The sequence below is a fragment of the Acomys russatus genome, chromosome 15 (assembly GCF_903995435.1).
Source record: "Acomys russatus chromosome 15, mAcoRus1.1, whole genome shotgun sequence".
Lineage (NCBI taxonomy): Eukaryota > Metazoa > Chordata > Mammalia > Rodentia > Muridae > Acomys > Acomys russatus.
The window spans coordinates 12,296,381-12,315,878 of NC_067151.1; the positions used below are offsets into that span (position 1 = coordinate 12,296,381).

The 19,498-nt window shown below is 45.7% G+C and overlaps 1 protein-coding gene across 2 annotated transcripts in view; it reads left to right on the top strand.

The window, feature by feature from the left end:
* Usp13 (ubiquitin specific peptidase 13) overlaps window positions 1–19,498 on the top strand; it is a 105,557-nt gene that overhangs the window by 74,022 nt on the left and 12,037 nt on the right. For both annotated transcript variants that reach the window (XM_051157044.1, XM_051157043.1), the window contains exons 12-19: window positions 686–839; window positions 3,799–3,973; window positions 10,555–10,643; window positions 12,975–13,097; window positions 13,856–13,882; window positions 14,629–14,772; window positions 16,330–16,487; window positions 17,804–17,957. In XM_051157044.1, the coding sequence (XP_051013001.1) occupies window positions 686–839; window positions 3,799–3,973; window positions 10,555–10,643; window positions 12,975–13,097; window positions 13,856–13,882; window positions 14,629–14,772; window positions 16,330–16,487; window positions 17,804–17,957 (1,024 nt within the window). The remainder of the gene's footprint in view (window positions 1–685; window positions 840–3,798; window positions 3,974–10,554; window positions 10,644–12,974; window positions 13,098–13,855; window positions 13,883–14,628; window positions 14,773–16,329; window positions 16,488–17,803; window positions 17,958–19,498) is intronic.

A 19,498-nucleotide genomic window follows, 5' to 3' on the forward strand; every position in this document is an offset into this window, starting at 1 on the left:
GAAGCCCTGGAGAATTCCTGAGTAAAATCTTTCACTCACCTTAAAACAAACAAACAACAAAACAAAACGAAACGAAACAGCAGCCCCTTAACCCCCCGCCGCAGCCATTATGAAAGTGTTCTGCATGGAAGAGGGAGAAAACGGAGGGGACAAAATCAGAACGGCCATAGTAGCAACTGCTGTAGTTCTGGCAGCTGACCCTTCAGTTGTTCCCAGTTGCGTGTGAATTCTCTGTGTTTGTGAGTCGTGTTATCCCTTAGCCTGTTGGAAGGGTGTGACCATATACTTGCACATCCTAATAGTGCGTGCTTTCTTTATTTACATATAATTTACTTCGCATTTGAAATTGCGTCACACATGCCTCAATTTTCCCAGGACAGTATTTTTAACTCTTTTTATTTTGTTAACTTTGTTTCTTTCCTTCTTCTAATTATACCCATGTCAGTCTTCTATGGTTTTAATGCTTTGTAATATTACTTTACAAGTGGACTGACATTTATTTACCCAACCCTTCGTTTGGGGACACCATATAAATCCCAGTGTCTTGGTTTGGTCGATTCCGATGTCCAGAAAAAAAATAAGCTCAGTGAAACTAGATCTCGATGCCAGAATCAGGGTTGTGCTGTTTTTCCTTTCATGGCCTCACTTCTCTGCATCCTTTAATCTGCTATTATCTGACTTTCAGAGGAATCGCATTGGCTCAGAAAACCCAAGTGATGTTTTCCGTTTTTTGGTGGAGGAGCGAATTCAATGCTGCCAGACCAGAAAGGTCCGCTACACAGAGAGAGTGGACTACCTGATGCAGTTACCAGTGGCCATGGAGGCAGCAACCAACAAAGGTAACCGTACCCGAAGGGAAGAGAGTCATTGACGGAGACCCCAGTCACTGAGATGGGCTGCACTTGGGTTGCACAGCCCTTCCCATCTTGTCCTACTCCCCGTGTGGCTTTCTGTGGAGGAGGCTAAATAGATCATGCCAGGCCTTGTGGAGGTGCCGTAGGCAGGAGCTACTTTGGAGTCCAGAAAATGCGGCTTATGGCTAGGCTGGAGTCAGCACAGTTATAGGAGGCTGTTTGTGGTGACGTGGACCGGAGATTCTCGCATGCCGTTGGTAATGTGCTGTGGTATAAAGCTTGATGGTTGGTAGACGTGCAGTCAGAGATCTTAGGAAGCAACCAAGCTTTGCGTCTGGGTCTTTAAGGCCTCCTAAGAGGTCACTTGTGCCACGGCCCTTGTGGCAGTGAGGCCCAAGAGAAGAATGTCTGGACGTTGAAATGGAGGAGAGGAGCTGCCACGTAGCCCTTTCAGGACATGGCTCCTCCATGTAGCCTGTTCAGGGCATGGCTCCTCCATGTAGCTTGTTCAGGGCGTGGCTCCTGGTGCCCTCATTCTGCTCTGATGGAATGGATGAGTGATTTTCCTTAGAGTTAGTGTCTTAGAGAGGAAAAGGCAAAATGGCTGTTGGATTGCTCATTTTTGGGAACTTGCCATCCTTGTAAAGGTCAATGCTCTCGGCGTGCCTATTGCTCTTTTGGGGGAGCTTAATTTGTTATGGAAAGTGATGATTCTGTTGATTTTTAGATGAAATTATTCTCGTTTTTCGATAAGTGCATACAGCTTTGGGCTACATTTAGATTTGCTCATTATACAAGTCACGTAAGGCTGTGAAGTGTGTGCTTTGTTGCTTTCTGAGAATGAAGGCTGTCTTAGTTTTTCTTTTGTTGCCATAAAATGCTTGACAAAAGGAGCTGAAAGAAGGAAAGGAAGGAAGGAAGGAAAGGAGGAAGGAAGGAAGCAAGCGCGGGCTTATTTTGGGTCAAAGTTTCAGGATATTGTCCATTATGAAATGAAAGTCCTGTTGACAGAGGCCGGTTGCACTGCCTCTTCCAGGAGGATGCAGAGGGGGGTGGATGTTTTCTCTTCCAATGTGCTCTTGGCCACCAATGGTGCTGCTAATTTTTAGGGTGGCTTTTCCCACTTCAACCAACCTAAGTGAGATAATCCCTCACAGGTGTTGTCAGGGTTAAGCTAATCTAGGTGATTGGGGCAGCTGCGCCTGGTGGCTTACGTCCAACTGACTGGAGAGCCTGTCAAGCTGACAATCAATAGGAGCCGTCAGCAGTCCCTGTCACGTTTCCTTGCCCACATCAGCCTTCCATGTTCTGAGTGGTCTGTAAATAATGTTGGCTTAAGTGTCTCATTGCAAACGGAACACGCATGCTGTAGGAAGTCATGGATGTATGCCATGGATGGGGAGGCAGGGGGACCTTTTCAAACGCAAAATGAGGAGAGTGGCATGAGTTGGTGACACTGTTGTCCTGGGTTACAGGCTGAGCAGCCGTCACTACAGAAGCATCTTCCACACAAGGCTGTGGTTTGGATCTTCTTGTGCTAGGTCTTATTATCCACTATAAGCATAAGACCCATCCATTAACACTTGCTTTTTTTTTTTTTTTTTAATCTAGTTGTTAGGGCTTGACAGAGTGAAGCCATCTGGGTTGTAATAACTTCAACAGTTCTGTGGTCTCTAATTCACTGTACTATATGGGTGATACTCTTTTTGAAGAAAAGAGATTCCTAATTTAGTTTCTGGATTTCTAGTAATGCTTAACCTTTGTATGCTAAATAGAGGTAGTACACTGTAAACCGTGGACAGAGAGGGTGTTTAAAAGCTTTTCGGAGGGGTTTTAGGAAATCGGCATAAGCCGATTGATTAGGAGGGAATTTTTTTGGTTGTTGCTTTTGTGAAAGAATCGACAAGAAAAGACATTCAAAGTGCATGTGATGTTTTAACTGTATATAGTTAGTGTCAAAATGGGAGCAGATCTCTGGCTCCTAAGAGGTTCTCAGCACACATAACTTCTTTTCCCTTAGTATTTCTTTGCTCACTTTATAAATAGACTTGCCCTGAGACACCTCCAAGGCAGTGGATTAGAGGCCTGAGGTAAATCCTCAAGGACATACTGTTTCCTCGGTGCTGGTTGTATTTCTAGGACAGCAATGGTAGACAAGGGCAGGCCTAGACACACTCCCCTTGACCTCACACCATTGTGGTGCTCACAACCTCCATCTCAGTTGCTTGAAGGACCCACGTGACACCGTATCTGGTCATTGTCTGGGGCTCAGTGACAGTCCTTCTTGTTTGTACCTCCTTCCCTTTGTCATGTCATTTTGGGGACAGTTTGAAGTTGGCAGCAGGGGCTTTCTCCCTCTCCCTCTCCCTCCAACACCCACCCTTCCCTCTGCCTGATCATTCCCCAAATCTGACCTCTTGAATCAAGTTTACATCCCCTTTGGGCCTCATCTGTGTTTGTTGACCAGGGCATTAAGTCTAGGCCTATCAGTGATTGGTTAGTTTTGACCTTCAGCCTTACATTCTTCAACCTGGAGTGAAGGGTCTTAGGAGAGGAAAGCCTTTGGCTCCCTGGCAGCTGCAGAACTTTCTAGTGTGACGTCTATAGAAGATTGGGGACTTGGCTCACTGCAGGGCGGAGCAGCAGGTTCTTTTGCCTCTCATGTCTTAGTCATGATCTGGTCTGAACTCAGTTCCCTCACGTTGGTCTCAAAGCGAAATAGCAAAAATAAACAAGAATTAAAAAAAAAAAATGCAAGTAAAAAGTGTTTCTGGCTCCACAAAGCCTATCAGTCTTGGGAAGGGTCTTTGGGCAGGCTTCTGTGGTACGGACAGACAAGGCAGCAACCCTGACCTACAGGGAAGCATACTGCCCCAGAGGGTGTGACTCATTTGCAGAGAAAAAGAATGACCAGAAGGTTCCTTTCTTCCTGTCTCTTCCTTAGATGAGCTGATCGCCTATGAGTTAATGAGAAGGGAAGCGGAAGCTAACAGAAGACCTCTTCCAGAGTTGGTGCGAGCCAGGATCCCATTCAGTGCCTGCCTTCAGGCCTTTGCTGAACCAGACAATGTGGATGATTTCTGGAGCAGTGCCCTGCAGGCAAAGTCTGCAGGGGTCAAGTGAGTAAAGCAGGCTGTGAGAGGCCTGGGGAAGTGGGGCTGAGGCAGGGGAGGGGACGGTGTTCTGAGAGTCTGTGAGTGCTTGTTTGTGAGGGTGGGCTGGGCTGTGATGCACCCATGTAGCTGTCATTCACTTTACTTGATGAGCTGACCAACGAGTCCTGTGACTTGGGTATGTTCTAGGATTTTTAAAAAATTTTTTTTAAAATTAAAAAAAATTTTTTTTGAAAGCAAAATTGTAGCTTATTTTGATTTCCTTTTTTTTTTTTCTTGCTAAGAGAGTAAGTTTGGGAAACACCTTTATTCCCAAGGGCAAGAATGACAACTGGTAAAGAAACCATGAAACTCCTTTTGGCAACCTAAACACCGCTGCAGTATCTTGTAATCTTATAGTTAGGTTTCAGCTTAGGCCTTGGTTGCTTGTGTGCCTCCCGGGGAAGTCTTGGGCATGCCAGGTAGGCAGGAGGAGCATTTGCTTGGTGAGCTGCTTACAACCATGTCAGGAGTTCCTATTGTGAGCCTGGCTGTCAGGTACATGCATTTTTTTTCTCCACTTGATACCTTAATTGATTTAACACAGCCAGTCCTTGCCGCACACCTGATTTGCCACTTGAGCCTGGGAAAGAGACATAGAAGAAAGGGTTCCTGAAAGCTGTGTCCGTTCAGTTTTCCCTCTGTTTACCTCTGCACTGGGATGTCTGCTTTCTCTTCCGGTGCACGCCCATCCCAGGGTTCTATAGATGCTCAGTGAGTGCTGGATCAGGGAGCTAATTCCTAGTTTTGGGGCACTTGTTTCTGGAAATGTACCACTTTGAAATGTTCTTTGGCCTTTTTCTTCAAGGGTGAGACCAAGCTCTCAATGGACAGAGTGAAGGGTGGAGGGCTATGGCTGCTGGGTTTTCTGGGTGCCCCCCACCCCCAAGCCTGTTGTCAGTTGCTGTCTGCAGAACCCTCAGGGTCCTGCTTTGCTTCAGACTAGATGACACATGTCAGAAATAGGAAAACAAAATGACTATTTCAAAAACTACAGGTTGGGGTTGGAAAGATGGCTCAGCAGTTCAGAGCACTGGGTGCTCTTCCAGAGATCCTGAGTTCACGTCCCAGCAACCACATGATGGCTCACAACCATTTATAATGTGAACTGATGTCCTCTTCTGGCCTGCAGGTATATACCAGGCAGAGCACTGTATACATAATAATAAATAAATAAATCTTAAAAAAAACCCCTACAGGTTAGAAATGCATCTCGGTGGAAGAGCTCCTGCTTAATGTGTATGAAGCCGTAGGTTTGATTCCCAGTACTACAAAAATCAAAACAACAATTCCAAAACCTGACACACACACCTCAAAGCAAAACCAAAGAAACCAAAATAACAATTGAGAGCAAAATTAAAGGGCCCATTTTTATTAAAATAAGTTTGAGAAGGTGCACATGCAGAGCTGTCAGCTGTCAGCTGTCTCTCCTTAGGTAAGTGTTGTTGCAGGGGCTGCTGAGGTGTGTATGTGGTGTGTGTGTGTGTGTGTGTGTGTGTGTGCGTGTGTGTGCACGCAGGCAGTGTATGTGTGGTGTGTGTGTGTGCATGTGTGTGTGTATGTGTGCATGTGTGTGTGTGTGCACGAGGGCAGTGTATATGTGGTGTGTGTGTGTATGTGTGCATGTGTGTGTGTGTGTGTGCACGAGGGCAGTGTATGTGTGTATGTGTGGTGTGCGTGTGCATGTGTGTGTGTGCCTGTGTGTTCACGTGGGCAGTGTACGTGTGTATGTGTGGTGTGTATGTGTGGTGTGTGTATGTGTATGGGTGCAGTGCACACAGTCACACACTTACCTCAGTGTGCATGTGGAAGCCAGAGGATAACCCTCCCCCACTTCTACCTTGCTCAGCACCTGGCCTCTCTTTTTATTGTCACTGCATACACCAGGCATAGGGCGGCCAGGCCTCTACGCTGCCGGCGGTTCCTCTGTCTGCTCCTTTCACTTCACTGTAGGAGCACCGGGATGGGTGAGGTACACCACTGCTTGGCTTTACATGGTTTTTGTGTATCTGAACTCGGGTCCCTAACTCCATCTTCTCAGCCAGCTTATGTTTTTATTCTGTGCGTGAAAAGAATTATTGTATCACAATCATTATTATTTTAACAAACAGACCTTGTGGGAAAGAAGAGAAAGGCCAGAATTGCTAAAACACCTCTAGGAGCTTGTGATGAACTTGCCATCAGCTGTTTTGTTTTATCATTATTTTTATTGTGTTTTGAGACAGGGTCTTGCTGCAGCCCAAACTCCCACCCACCAGTTACCACACTTCGTAAGCTCTTAGTAGTGCAGGGTAGGTTCCATTGGTCTCCCACTTTACAGATGGGGCAGTAAAAGGAGAAGCACTTGTCCAGTACGTGGCTTGCTTGGGAGATGAAGCTGGTCTGAGCGCGCTCAGAGATGGCACATGTACACCCAGGTTTATCCGTGCTCCCCATCATGGCCATTTGTAGCCATAGTTAGTGGTCCTTATTATAATTTATAGTGTCTCAGATGCTAGCTGTGGCATTTGGCAAAGCCAGCTAGGGAACTTCTGAAAATTCTTTATTTTTAATTTATTTTTTTATTAATGTAGACTGTGAGTCTACCGACATTTTGCTAATATGAGGTCTAGAACCTTCCTTTTGTCAGACCTACAACTCCCCAAATCCAGAAAAAGGCAAAAGGTATGTGTCCTTGGTTGTCAGACGGGGTAGTACATACCTGCGATCCCAGAACTTGGAAAGCTGAGACAGGAGGATGGTGAGCTCATGGCCAGCCTAGACAACAGAGGAAGTTCAGGAGCAGCATGGACCATGTAGCGTATCTCTATTAAAAACAAAGAGTGGGTTGATCTCAGTGGGCCTATAGCTGGGGATGAACCAGACATAATGGTTCTTTAAATCAGTGCTTCTCAGCCTGTGAGTCATGCCTTTTGGGGGGGGGAAAACGGCCCTTTTACAGGGTCGCATATCAGATATACTGCATATCGGATATTTATATTTCTATTCAAAATGGCAGCCAAGTCAGAGTTAGGAAGTAGCAATGAAATAAACTTTTGGTTGGTGGGGGGGAGGTGTTTGTCATCACAGCAGGAGGGACTATATTAAAGGGCCACAGCTTTGGGAGGGTTGAGAACCACTGCTTTGAATGACCCTGATCGACTTGTGTCTAGGAGGCCTATTATTGTTTAGAACCTTCACTCACCCAGCAAATAAGTATTGCTTGTTCTAGGAGGAGAGCTGCTCAAGAGCCAGCTCCTGTCCAATGTGGCCGTGGAGAGATTTCCACTTGCACTTTGTCATCTGGGAGAGAGGAGCGTAGTGTGGGTCCAGAGCAGACTCTAGGTCAGCTGGAATGTGACCTTGGCTGATTTACTCTTCTCCCAGTACCCTGTTTCCTATCTGTAAGGCAGGGATAACAGAAGGATTTTATTTATAGAACTGAAGTCAAAGGGAGCTGAGTAGAGTAAATGCTTTGTATGGTACCTGTCAGTAGTTTTAGGATGAATGGTGTTGTTACTGTCTTTGTGAGTGTGTACGTGTGTGTGTGTGTGTGTGTGTGTGTGTGTGTGTGTGTGTGTATGTTCTGCGTGTAGTTGACTAATCATATTTTGGCACATTTAGTAGAAAGGGACTAATACTCCTTTCAGCTTAGCAGGTTTTCAACACCACTATGGAGTAGACTGTTTTAGTTATTTCAGCTTTCATTTTCTTTAAATAAAATGTCTTCATAGCAGGCTAGTGTTAACTGTAGTTAGTGGATGCTAATAGACATCAGATAGCTGCTAAGCCAATAGTGGTGCCAAGACCTATTCTGAGAACTTCTATTGCCTGACTAATTTAATTCCCACACTACTTTTTAAAAAGGTAAATTACGTGTCCATGCTGATTTTTTGGACTTGTATTCTGATAGCCTTTATTAAAAATGTACAGGTCTCTAAGAAAAATTATATAGATTCAGTTTGGGAATAAAAGTGTACAAAATCAATTTGTTTGTATTTATTCATTATTCTTTTGCAAAGCACAGTTTAAGGCTTTGTTAGATTTAACTGTTAACTTGATGTTCTCGAACCTGCTGTTAATGAGTGCAAATTCTTAGTGCTCTTGAGATGAATCTGAGAGACATGTGGAGCAGTTACTGTAAGCATGGTTGCCTTTAAGACCTGGCTTTTGAAGACACTTGTCTTTGAAATGTGGGAACCATCTACACTGCTGCCTTGCACTCTTATGTTGGTAGTTACCCATAACAGAAGTCACCTTTTAAATTGTCCCTCCGTCCTCTGTCCCAGTCTCAAACTGATCCATTGCCGGGACCCCATTTTCACAGCCAGATTTTCACACAGCTATTTAGCATAGAGTCATGACACCTAAGTCACCATTTGCATATCATTGATTTAATGGTAATTTCCCCCAGATTTTATATTCATGTGAGAAGAGAAGGTCTGGGGCAGGGGACATGGTCATTCAGTAAAAGTCTGTTTGAGAATGAGAGCCTGCTTACCTTTGATCTTGTGGCACTGGTGCAAAAAGCAGAGCATGGTGGTGCATGCCTGTAAGCGCAGTGCTGGGGAAGTTGGCACAGGCAGATTGCAGGGTCGTACAGGCCAGCCAGTCTCACCCAGTCGCCAGGTCCAATAGAGACTGTCTCATAAAAATAAGGGGGACAGTGAGAGAGGCAGGCACCAATGTTGACCTTTGGCCTACACATACACCAACAGGTCTGCCCTGCCCCCACATGTACACACACACACACACACACACAGACACTCTCTCTCTCTCTCTCCCCACCCCAGTTAAAAGATAACTTTTTTTTTTCATTAGTTGAAAATGTCATAACAGCAGGTGAATTTTGTTGGGTTTTGGTAAACTGGAGGTCTTGGCCTTGTTTAAGTGAGAATGATATTTATTGAGGCTTCCTGGACAACTGGAGAGCCTAACTGGAGGGACCAAGTTTCTTCAGGGAGCTGGGCCAGACTCTGTCACAGCTGCCTTGCACAGTGACCTGTTCCCATCTACTGTCCTTGTGAGGGAGACCTTGAAACACAGCAGACTATGTAACTTGTCTGGGCCGAAATACAGGCCAGTGACAGACTAGTTCAGTGTCCAGGACCTTAGGGCTGGCAGAATTCACCCCAGGTCCTTAGTACAATACTGTCTAGTGTGTCAAGAGGTTTTCACTAGTATGAGCACTGCACAACCCTGGCAGCGGATTCAGGAGTAAGTTCATTTCCAGGTGTAAAAAAAGCCTCAGAAGGGCCAATGATTCACCTAGGTCTGGACTGATTAAGCATCCTATTGAAGACTTAAAGCTGCACCTTCCTACTTTTTGCCCACGGTCAGCCCTGTGCTGTGTCTCCTATTCTGCACTAGAGGGCAGCAATACATCCACATATGCTCTGAGCATTCTGGGAAAGATGTGTACCAAACAGAAGGCCATGGCTCTAATACAAAAAGTGGGCTTTGGAGGAGGTGGAAGGCTTAGAACCTTTTATTTTAAAAGGGACCTAGTGTACCATCTATAGCTCGTTTTCTACCCTTGACTTTAGCCAAAAGGCTGAGAAATGATGTGGCTCATTGCTGTTTACATAGACAGCCAAATAGACCAGTCGCTGGAAAGCTGATGACTGGTGACTGATTTGAGCTGGATTCCGGCACTGAAAGGCATGAATGTGATATACAAATTGGATGGTCAGTCTCTGCATAAAAGTGATAAACCCGAGCCCAGAACACTGTGAAGTGAGCTCACCATTAACTGCTAATTTAAAAATGTGATGTTCAGGGGCTGGACTCAGTGGTTAGGAACACTTGGCTACTCTTCAGAGGACTAGGGTCCAGTTCCCAGGCTTCATATGGTGCCTCATAACCACCTCACCTCCAGTTCCAGGGGATATGACCCCCTTTTTTTTTGCCTCTGCAGACACCAGGCACAAACGTGGTGCATATACACACATGCAGGCAAACACTCATATACATAAGCTAAAATCTTTTCAACAGTAAGGCTTAGATTTAGATAGCTTAGGTAATTACCCAGCAACAGAGCTAGCTGTAGGACATAGGCTCCCAGGGATCCAGGTATGTAAAGAGGCTCTGTACTGGTCAGTCTCAGCCTAGGTTCCGGTTAGCCTTCCTGGCCCCAGCACAGTGCTGTGAGGCAGTGATTCCTAATAGGAGTGAAGTGAGGTATCTCTGGACCACGTGGGGAATGTTACCGACACGGCCCATGCTTCACTGAGAGCACCCACAGATCCATGCGTGGAATCCCTGCAAGAACGCTGGGAAGCCAAATGGGTCAAAAAGCACTTTTCAGAGTGTTGCAGCAAGGCAGCCACTGCGAAACAGCTGTACCCCCTGCTCACCGTGTCCTAGAGACAGCCGTTTCTTTTGTGGGGACGCCAGGAGGATGGAGTGAGTGTGCGGGTAGCTGTTTACTTGACTGTTGGCCAGTTCCTCCTTGCAGCGCAGCCACTGGTATTGCCAGGCTCCCCAGACAAAGCTGCCTGAGAGCCATGGACTGCATCCGCCTTTCTTTCCGCCTTGTTTGATGGATCTCCTCCCCTTGTGTTTCCCAGAACATCTCGCTTTGCCTCATTCCCTGAATACTTGGTAGTGCAGATAAAGAAGTTCACTTTTGGTCTTGACTGGGTCCCCAGAAAATTTGGTAGGTACCCTTTGCATGCTTCTGCTTCAACCCTAGAGTGACCCCACTTAACAAGACGTGACATGCGAAAGAGGCTGTGGGAACGTCCGCCCCCATCACGTCCATCCCAAACACTGACAATAAGCCGTGCCCCACGCTAACCACCTCTTCACTCCTGAGCTGTGCAAGGACCAGGTTCTAAGAGGGAAGGTACCATCCTCAGCACAGCACGTCCCAGATGATGCTGCGCATACATTCTCATCAGCCGAGATCTTTGGAAAACGCAGATGCTAATTGGCATCTGGAGGTACAAACTCCTCTTAGCAACCTTAGCACCTTAGCATACAGGTGCTGTATGTTTGTTCATGGCAGTCGTTAAAGTCACACAAATTGTCCTCGCAGTCACATGGAAACATTTGCTCTGGACAGTTCAAAGAAGGGTGTGGCTTGGGCTTCACGGGGCTTTCTGCTCTCCAATACACAAGGCCGTTGTGGAAAGCTTATTTTTCAGACAAGGCATAAAAGCCATTCCCTCCACTACCAGGGTTACATCTGATCGGTCTTGAGTGGTGTCCAGGCTTGTGAAAGGATGTATAATTTACCCCGTATAGCTTCTGTAGCAAGGACCTCAAACTGTACGCCATTCTCTTACAGATTTGTGTTTGAGCACTTAATGCGACGAAGCAGTGGAAGTCTTCAGAGTCATCTAAACACTGGTGGAAGGGGACAGGGAGAAAGAAGGAAAACCAGGCAGGGTGATTTCCTAGGACACTTGGGGCTGATGGGGATACAGTGCCAAGTTTGCTCTTCCTTTGTGCTGGGCTGTCCCCGATGCCCAGGACACCTTTGGTTTTCTTGCTGGAAGAGTTTAAGGAGCAGAGGGGGTTCGAGGACAGGGTGCTGACTGCTCTGTTCTTACTGGCTTCTGGGAGGGATGAGGTACTTGATGCAGGCTTTGGACAGTTTTCTTTCTTTTCCTTTTTTTTTTTTTTTTTCTTTCTTTTCCTTTTTTTGTCCTTTTGAATTTTTGTGAAGGAACAAAACTGAAGTTGGATTTTATTGACTGAGTTTAAAGGAGTCTCAAGGTAGGGCCTGGATGTTTCTCTTGAGGAGCAGCTGTGCCAGTCTTGTGAATCTGACCTTGTGTTTAGTTTTACTGGTCCTTAAAATTTAACTTGTAAACCTTAGCTTTTGTTCTTGCATTATGGTTTCATTTATATATATTTGCCTAGTTTGTTTTTTGAAACAGGATCTTACGTAGCTCAGGATGGCTATGAACTCATTGTGTAGATGAGGCTAGCCTTTTACTCATTGTGTAGATGAGGCTAGCCTTTTACTCATTGTGTAGATGAGGCTAGCCTTTTACTCATTGTGTAGATGAGGCTAGCCTTTTACATCTGATCTTGCTTCTGCTTCTCAAGTTCTGTGTTTACAGGCATGTGCTACCATGCCAGTCTGCCTTGTTGTCTTAAATAGGATTTACATATCTGATGTCATTTGGAGGCAGTTATTTCCATGTCATAGTTGGACTCACTTCTATTCCTATTTGTGTAGGTGCTACTAGGCTTATAAGTCTTGCATTTGAGTAGTCGGATGCAGTAGCAACTGAGCCAAGAGGGTCTTATTTTTCTCCCAGAGCACCCAAGGGTAGACACTTAGGATTCAGTTAAGTTCTTTTGAACTTTATATATTATTGAGATTTATAATTTAGGATCATCATCGTACCTGTGATGATTTGTGAAAAAGTCTAAGCTAGGGGTTTTCAAACTCAGATGTCATCAAGGACAGGGAAGCAGGGCCTGGGACAGAAGAGCTGCTGGGTAAAGGAGAGTGGAATCACAGCCCACCCTCATGGCGGGCTCCACTGTGCTTAATAGCATAGGTTAGAAAGATGTCCTCTCCCATAAGCATGATGTTCATGTTTGGGGCAGTACAGCAGTGGGGCCAGTGTAAAATGGCCACAGGGGCCACCATTGTCCAGAACAGAAGCTAAAGAGAAGCTCAGACACTTAACACAGGAGAATGCGCTTCAGCTTTGTGGTATTCGAAACCCAGAAGTCCAAGTTTTAAAAATAAATCTTGTCCATGTTTTAAAAGCACCAAACGGAATGCGCCTGGGCCACCCATAGCCTGGGCTGCTAGTCCGGTGGTGACCTCTGACCTCTGCCTTACCCAACCTGCTGCTGCCCTTCCCCTGTGCCCTCCATTAACCCCTCATGTGCCTTGACAAATCTGCTGCGCTGAGCGTCCCTTAGCCGCCTAGGTAAATGCATGCAGTGAACGCAAGCAGATTTATAACGATCTGATTGTGGCCTCTGGCGAGTCCAGTGAATATAATCTTTTGTTTTGCAGATGTTTCTATTGATATGCCAGACCTGCTAGACATCAGCCACCTCAGAGCCAGGGGCTTACAGCCAGGAGAAGAGGAACTTCCAGACATCAGTCCCCCCATAGTCATTCCTGATGACTCAAAAGGTAGCATCTCCTGCTGCAGCGGTTTTCAACCTGTGGGTCGCGAACCCTTTGGGGGCCGAGTGGCCCTTCCACAGGGCTGAACACCAGACATCCTGCATATCAAATATTTACGTTACGCTTCGTAACAACAGCAAAATTATAGTTATGAAGTAGCAACAAAAATGACTTTATGGCTGGGTGTCCCCACAACAAGAGGAACTGTTGTCCTGCTGGAAGGACAACACCCTCTACCCTCCACCAGGAGCGGTCACCGTGTCCACCACTGATCTGCTCCTTGGGAGGTCGTTGACCTAGACACATAAGCATGAAGTATGGCTGTGACTGTACCCTTAGGACACGTACACTACGAGTCATCAGTGTGGGTCCTGTTGGCAGGCGGCTCCTGAAGGGCTTACAGGCCACAGTGAGCATCAGAGAAGGCCAGGATGATTTTCGTACTTGCTCCTGTCAAGAATGCTCAGGCTAGGACCCTTGATTTGCATCAGACAGTGTTCTTAGAAGTAAACCCAGGGATCAGAATTATCTAGCTCACTGTGATGTGAGAACTTCCTGGTTTTATTTGCATCTAGGTGCCCAAAGCCTGCTGTTTCCTCTCTTTATTGTAATGAACTATGTTTTGCAGGTGGTGTGTGTGGGTGTGGCCTAACCAGGATTGAGAGGGTCTGGGAATATCCTGGACTACTAACAGTTTCTTTTATTTTTTTAAAAATCGTTATCCATGGCTAGCTCTCATTTGTGACCTGTCCCTTCATTTCCAGATCGCTTGATGAACCAGTTGATAGACCGTAGGTATCTTTAAAAATGTTTCTGGTGTCTTATATTTGTTGCTAGTGTGGCGTGTTGTAAAGACTTGCTTGTTTTAATTTTGTACATATGAGTGTCTTGCCTGCATGTATGTCTGTATGCGAGGTGAATAAAATAACTGATGTCCACAGAAGTCAGAAGAAGGTGACAGGTTCCCTGGAACTAGAGTTATAAGGTATTGTGAGCCACCTTGGGTATGCTGGGAACATATCCCTGGAAGAGCAGTGAGTGCTCTTAACTGCTGGACCATCTGTCCAGCCCCCTAGTGTGACATATTTGTATATGGCAGTACAGCAAAGAAGTATTCTTCTGTGATGGATATAGACAGTCATTCCTGGGTGGGAGGACTTGTAAGTTGAGTAGGTATCAAATGTAGACCAGTGATGTGATGCTTTTAGATGGCCTTCCTGGCTCAGAAAGGTGAGTGTAGGCTTGAGAGCTAGCAGCCCTGTCTGGGACCCTTGGCTTTGCTTCTCAGGACCTGTGTGGCATGGGCAATTTACTTCCTACTCTATATGCCTCAGTCACCTTATGTAGGTTGAAGTATTAATACTGTTTCTTCTTATGAGTAGCTCAATAGTTAGATGGCATAAGAAGAAGTCAAACGAGGACCCAACACAATGGACCTGTCTTTAGGCAGCCTGCCGATAAGGGAGTTGAAGAGTAATAAAAGTGGGAAGTGGAAAGTTCTGTTTCTCACGGTGGGATGTCTTGCTGTGCTCTGCAGCCTCAGACATCGACGAGTCCTCGGTCATGCAGCTGGCTGAGATGGGCTTTCCCTTGGAGGCCTGCCGGAAGGCCGTGTACTTCACCGGGAACGCTGGGGCTGAGGTGGCCTTCAACTGGATTATTGTGCACATGGAGGAACCCGGTAAGTGCTCATGTGGAGTGCTCTGGCGCTGTGCCCCTGACGATGTGTCCCCAGTGCTGTGTCCCTGAAGATGACTTTTCAGATGGTGATGTGCCGCGGTTTGGGCAAAGTCATGTGTTAAGTCTTCTGTTAGGCAGCAGTTTTCTTGGGATAATTTCTTCCTTTAAGGCGTATGCAGGTTGTTGACCGAAAGGTCATTAGAAAGATGCGGTGTCTATTTCAAGCCTTTTCCTTAGCTGCTTCTTTATCTACTTTCTGAAGATGCCGTTCACATATTCACCTGTCTGAAGTGCGCATTCACGCGGACTTTAGTCACGTCACAATTAGGCGAAATATCTAACTCCAGAATATTCTGTACACCCAGAAGAAATGCTATGGACAGGACCTGTCTCCCCATGCTCTGGGCCTCTCCAGTGCCTACTGCTCACTACTTTCTGCATATCCTAGAATTCCTAAGAACTTGCCTGTTTTTGTCAGTTCATACAAATGGAATTGTACAACAAGAGGCCTTTTGTGTCAGGTTTGGTTTCTATCACTTAGCATAATGTACTTAGGGGTTTTATGGTGCTGTAGCACCCACAGTGCTTCTATCATGTACTGTGTAATATGGCCACACCACGGTTTTATTTGTCCTTTCATCATAGGATTATAGACAGCTGGGTTTCTACTTTCTGGCAGTTTTAAATTTTGTTTAAACATACATTTTTCTTTTCATGTATGTGGACTCATACTTTTGTTTCTCCTGAGCAGAATTGATGTAGTTCTCTGCCTAACTTTTTAAAAACGGTTGAACAGTTTTACACAGTGGCTGAACCATTTTACACTCTCACCGACGCCGAATGAGGGATCTGGTTTCTCTGAGTTCTCACTGCTCCTGGGTGTACCATGGAATGCCACTGCGGCTTCCAGGGGAGTTTCTCTAATGAATAATGGTGCTGAGCATATAATGACTTTTTTTGCTTTTTATTATTGAATTCTAAGAATTCTTTTTAAATTCTAAATACAGGTTTCTTCTCAGGGACATGATTTGCAGAGATATTTTTCTGTTTTGCCATGTCTTTATTTCTTTAATGACGTCTTCTAAATAGACACTTTAAAATTTTTTTAAATGAATTATACTTTTTGTGATGTATACGAGAAATTAGTGCTTAATCCAATGCCACAAAGACTGAGTCCTGTGTTTTCTTTTGATTTTCAAAATTAAAATTAATTATTAAACTAATACCTTTAGTTCCTGTGTTTAAGACAATGATCCATCTTGATTTGATTTTGTGTGCGGTGTGAGGAGGGGAGTCTGTTTTTGTGTATAGATAGATAGTTGTCCTAGCAACGTTTGTTGAAAAGGCCGTCTTTCCCTGCTGAAAAATCTACTTGGAAACCACCTGATCTATGGCTTTCTGACCTCCCAATTCTGTTAATTTGATGTTTATGTCTAGTCTTATACCAGTTCTAGGATCCCTTGACTACATGATTTTGTAGGTATTTTCTACATTTCTCCTAAAACATCTGTTTTCCAGACAAAACCCAGAAAAATTTTAGTACAATAATTTTCCTCAGATTTTGCTGAACCACTGACCACACCTGGGTATGGAGGAGCTGGGGTCTCTGCATTTGGTGCTACTGGATTGGACAACCAACCTCCTGAGGAAATCGTATCAATTATCACCTCAATGGGATTCCAGCGCAATCAGGCAGTGCAGGCTCTACGAGCCACGGTGAGCACCCGTGACTGTGAGTTTGGGAACACTGGGCTTCTTGGAGGTGGCTTTCAGCGTGGCCCTCAGCACCAGAGACCTCCCAGGGCCTTTTGACCATTCTAAGTCATCTTTGTCTGACTGTGTCCCATTTCACCTCGTGAGGATTTATTTGTAAATGAGGGACTCAGTGTGGTGAGCTTAGGCACAGGGGGATATGGAGCTGGGGCAAGATGACCAAGATCTGGAATGTTCCTTAGTCCTGGGGCTCACAGGCCTGCTTGGAGTTCGCCGGCTTCAGAGCAACGAGGTGCTAAGGTTCTGGTGTGGTAGGAAAGTTCTTAAGATGAAGTCATGCTTTTGTTGGCATCAAGAACTTGGAGAAATATGTCCTGAGAGTTCTCATAGGAAGTCCTTGGAGTTCTCTGCCGCTGGTTCCCCCTGCAGAGAGGAGGTTTTTCTGGTAGTTATGAACATCTCGACTTGTCAGGAGGAACTATGAAACAGTGGGGTATGTGTGTGTGTTAGGAGGTATCTGTCTAATAGTCAGGAACGTACTTTTGCTAAAACCTACCCTCCCTTGCCACATCAGAATTCCTTCAGAGAGCCTTTCCACACCTAGGCTCTTTTCCTGTCTTGACCAGGTGCCTGCCAGGGCCTATTGCTAAGATCATAGTGAGCCTTGACCGGGTCGTGGAAAATTTCCCTTTAAAATTCTCAAACTACTTCAACCAGAGTGTTTCTCACTTGGGTACTTTCTTGAGGCCTGCTTGCTTCACTGAAGTTTCTATATCCAAACAGATTCTTTAGCTTGTCAGTGCTGCCACAAACAGCGGAAGGTGGAAATAACTTTACGATGGCTTCATTTGAACCATTTGGAATTCCATTAAAACAACCATTAACCGAGGCCTTTATCTGTTCTGGCATTCTCCCAGCATTTCAGGCAAGGGGGCACTAACCCAGTGTGCACATTGGCACCTTCCGCTTACAGAATCATCTGCAGGAGATGCAGGTGTATTAATTGCTGTGGCTGCAGAAGGGGCTGTGTGTTAATGCTGCCCTTCCCTGGAGCATTTTGCATCTTCATCCTTGGCACCAGTGTGCGGCAGGGCTGAGCTAAGACAAGTGGAGACGGCAGAGCTGACGTGCTGCTCTGAACCATTTTCTGGTGACTGCAGTGGTAGGGAATGGCAGGGAGAGTGGCAGAGTCCACGCCTCTCACTCAGAGGTGCTTAGGACCCATGCATTCTTGACCCTAGCTGCTTGACATCTGGCACAAGTGTTCAGGGCATGATGAAGCCGGCAAGCTGAGTGTGTTGTGTATTTCCTCTCTTCAGAATCATAACTTGGAAAGAGCCCTGGACTGGATCTTCAGCCACCCCGAGTTTGAAGAGGACAGTGACTTCGTGATTGAGATGGAAAACAATGCCAATGCAAACACCATGTCTGAGGCCAAGCCTGAAGGGCCGAGAGTCAAGGATGGGTCTGGAAGTAAGTCCTTCCCCTAGATACCATCTCAGCAGCTGTGTGTGTATTTCCGGTCACACCTTTTCCTTCATCCCTGTACCAAAACCTCTGACATCATCCAGCTTTAGCACAGAGCTGTCTTCTCAGAAATGGAGCATCCTGCCACTTTGGTGCCATGTATTGATAAAAATCTAGATAATGTAGAGTCATGCCACAGGAGTGTGTGTGTGTGTGTGTGTGTGTGTGTGTGTGTGTGTGTGTGTGTGTGTGAAGTACCAGTTTAGACCTTGTATATTCCTTTCTGTGTGTGCTGGGTATTGAACCAGGGCATTGCCTAAAGCAGGCAAGCACTCCATCTACCACAGAGCTACATGTTCAATCCAGTGTTGTTTCTTCAGTGAGGCTCACCATTTCTTCATGCAGCATGACAGCTTTTTGGCCAAAAGAAGCGTTTATATTCATAGAGGAATGCTTTGAATATAGAAAAGCCAATCTCAGATTCAGGAGTCTTTCATTGCCAGGCAGATTGTTGGCAGTTTTCGGAATGGCTGTTTCAAGATGACAAAAGCGGTGCCACAAACAGACTAGTTCTGTCTTTTGGTGGCCAACTGTTAATGTAGCGGCAGGCTGCCAGGCAGGATTGTAAGCACTTTCTATATAAACACTCCTTGAGTTCTTACCACAGTCAGTTTCCCAGGTGAGAAAATGGGGTGGGAAGAGTAGGTGCAGTCCCCAAGGTCATACAGATCTTCAGAGGTAGGGACAAGTTCAGACCCATCTGTGGCCTTACCATCATGATTCTCGGGCTGCCATCTCCTGTAAGGTGACTTTTAGCTGTTTAGTCTGCCACCTAACACGCTCCTCTGTCGTAGCCCAGCCTACCACATCCGTTGTTCCTTCACCACACTCAGCCACCACCCTCACTTTCTGCCTGCTTCAGGCCTTTGACAGGTGGATCCCTATTTGTGAAATGCTAGCTCCCATCACTGGATACGTGATGTTGTCACCTATGCTCAGAACGTGGCCATTTGCCCTCTTTTCCTTCCTCCCTCCCTCCTATTTTTTCCTTTTCCTTCTCCCCTCATCTCCTGCCTTTCACCTTCTTCCTCTATAAAGTGGAATTTGCTCACTGAAATGCTTCATTTTAACTAAGTTGGAAAAAGATAAGACACAATTCTCCCAAATTCATCTACAGCAGTGTTTCTCAAACTGTGGGTCTCGACCCCTTAGGAGTTGAACGACCCTTTCACAGGGGTCACATCTGATGTCCTGCATATCAGATACTTACATTACAATTCATAAAAGTATCAAAATTGCAGTTACGAGGTGGCCACTGAAATAATTTTATGGTTAGGGGTCACTATGAGGAAGGTTGAAAACCACTGCCTTACAAGGTTACACGTTCTTTCCAGAAACCAGTAGTCTCAAACACAAGATGCCATGGTAGACAAGCTTTGAGGGACCTGTGAGCAGTTTGTTCCACAGTGTGTGTCCGTTGGTTCACTGCAGCATCCATCGATGTCCATGATGGTCTTTGGCGATGCTGAGCCCTTTGACAGAAGGGT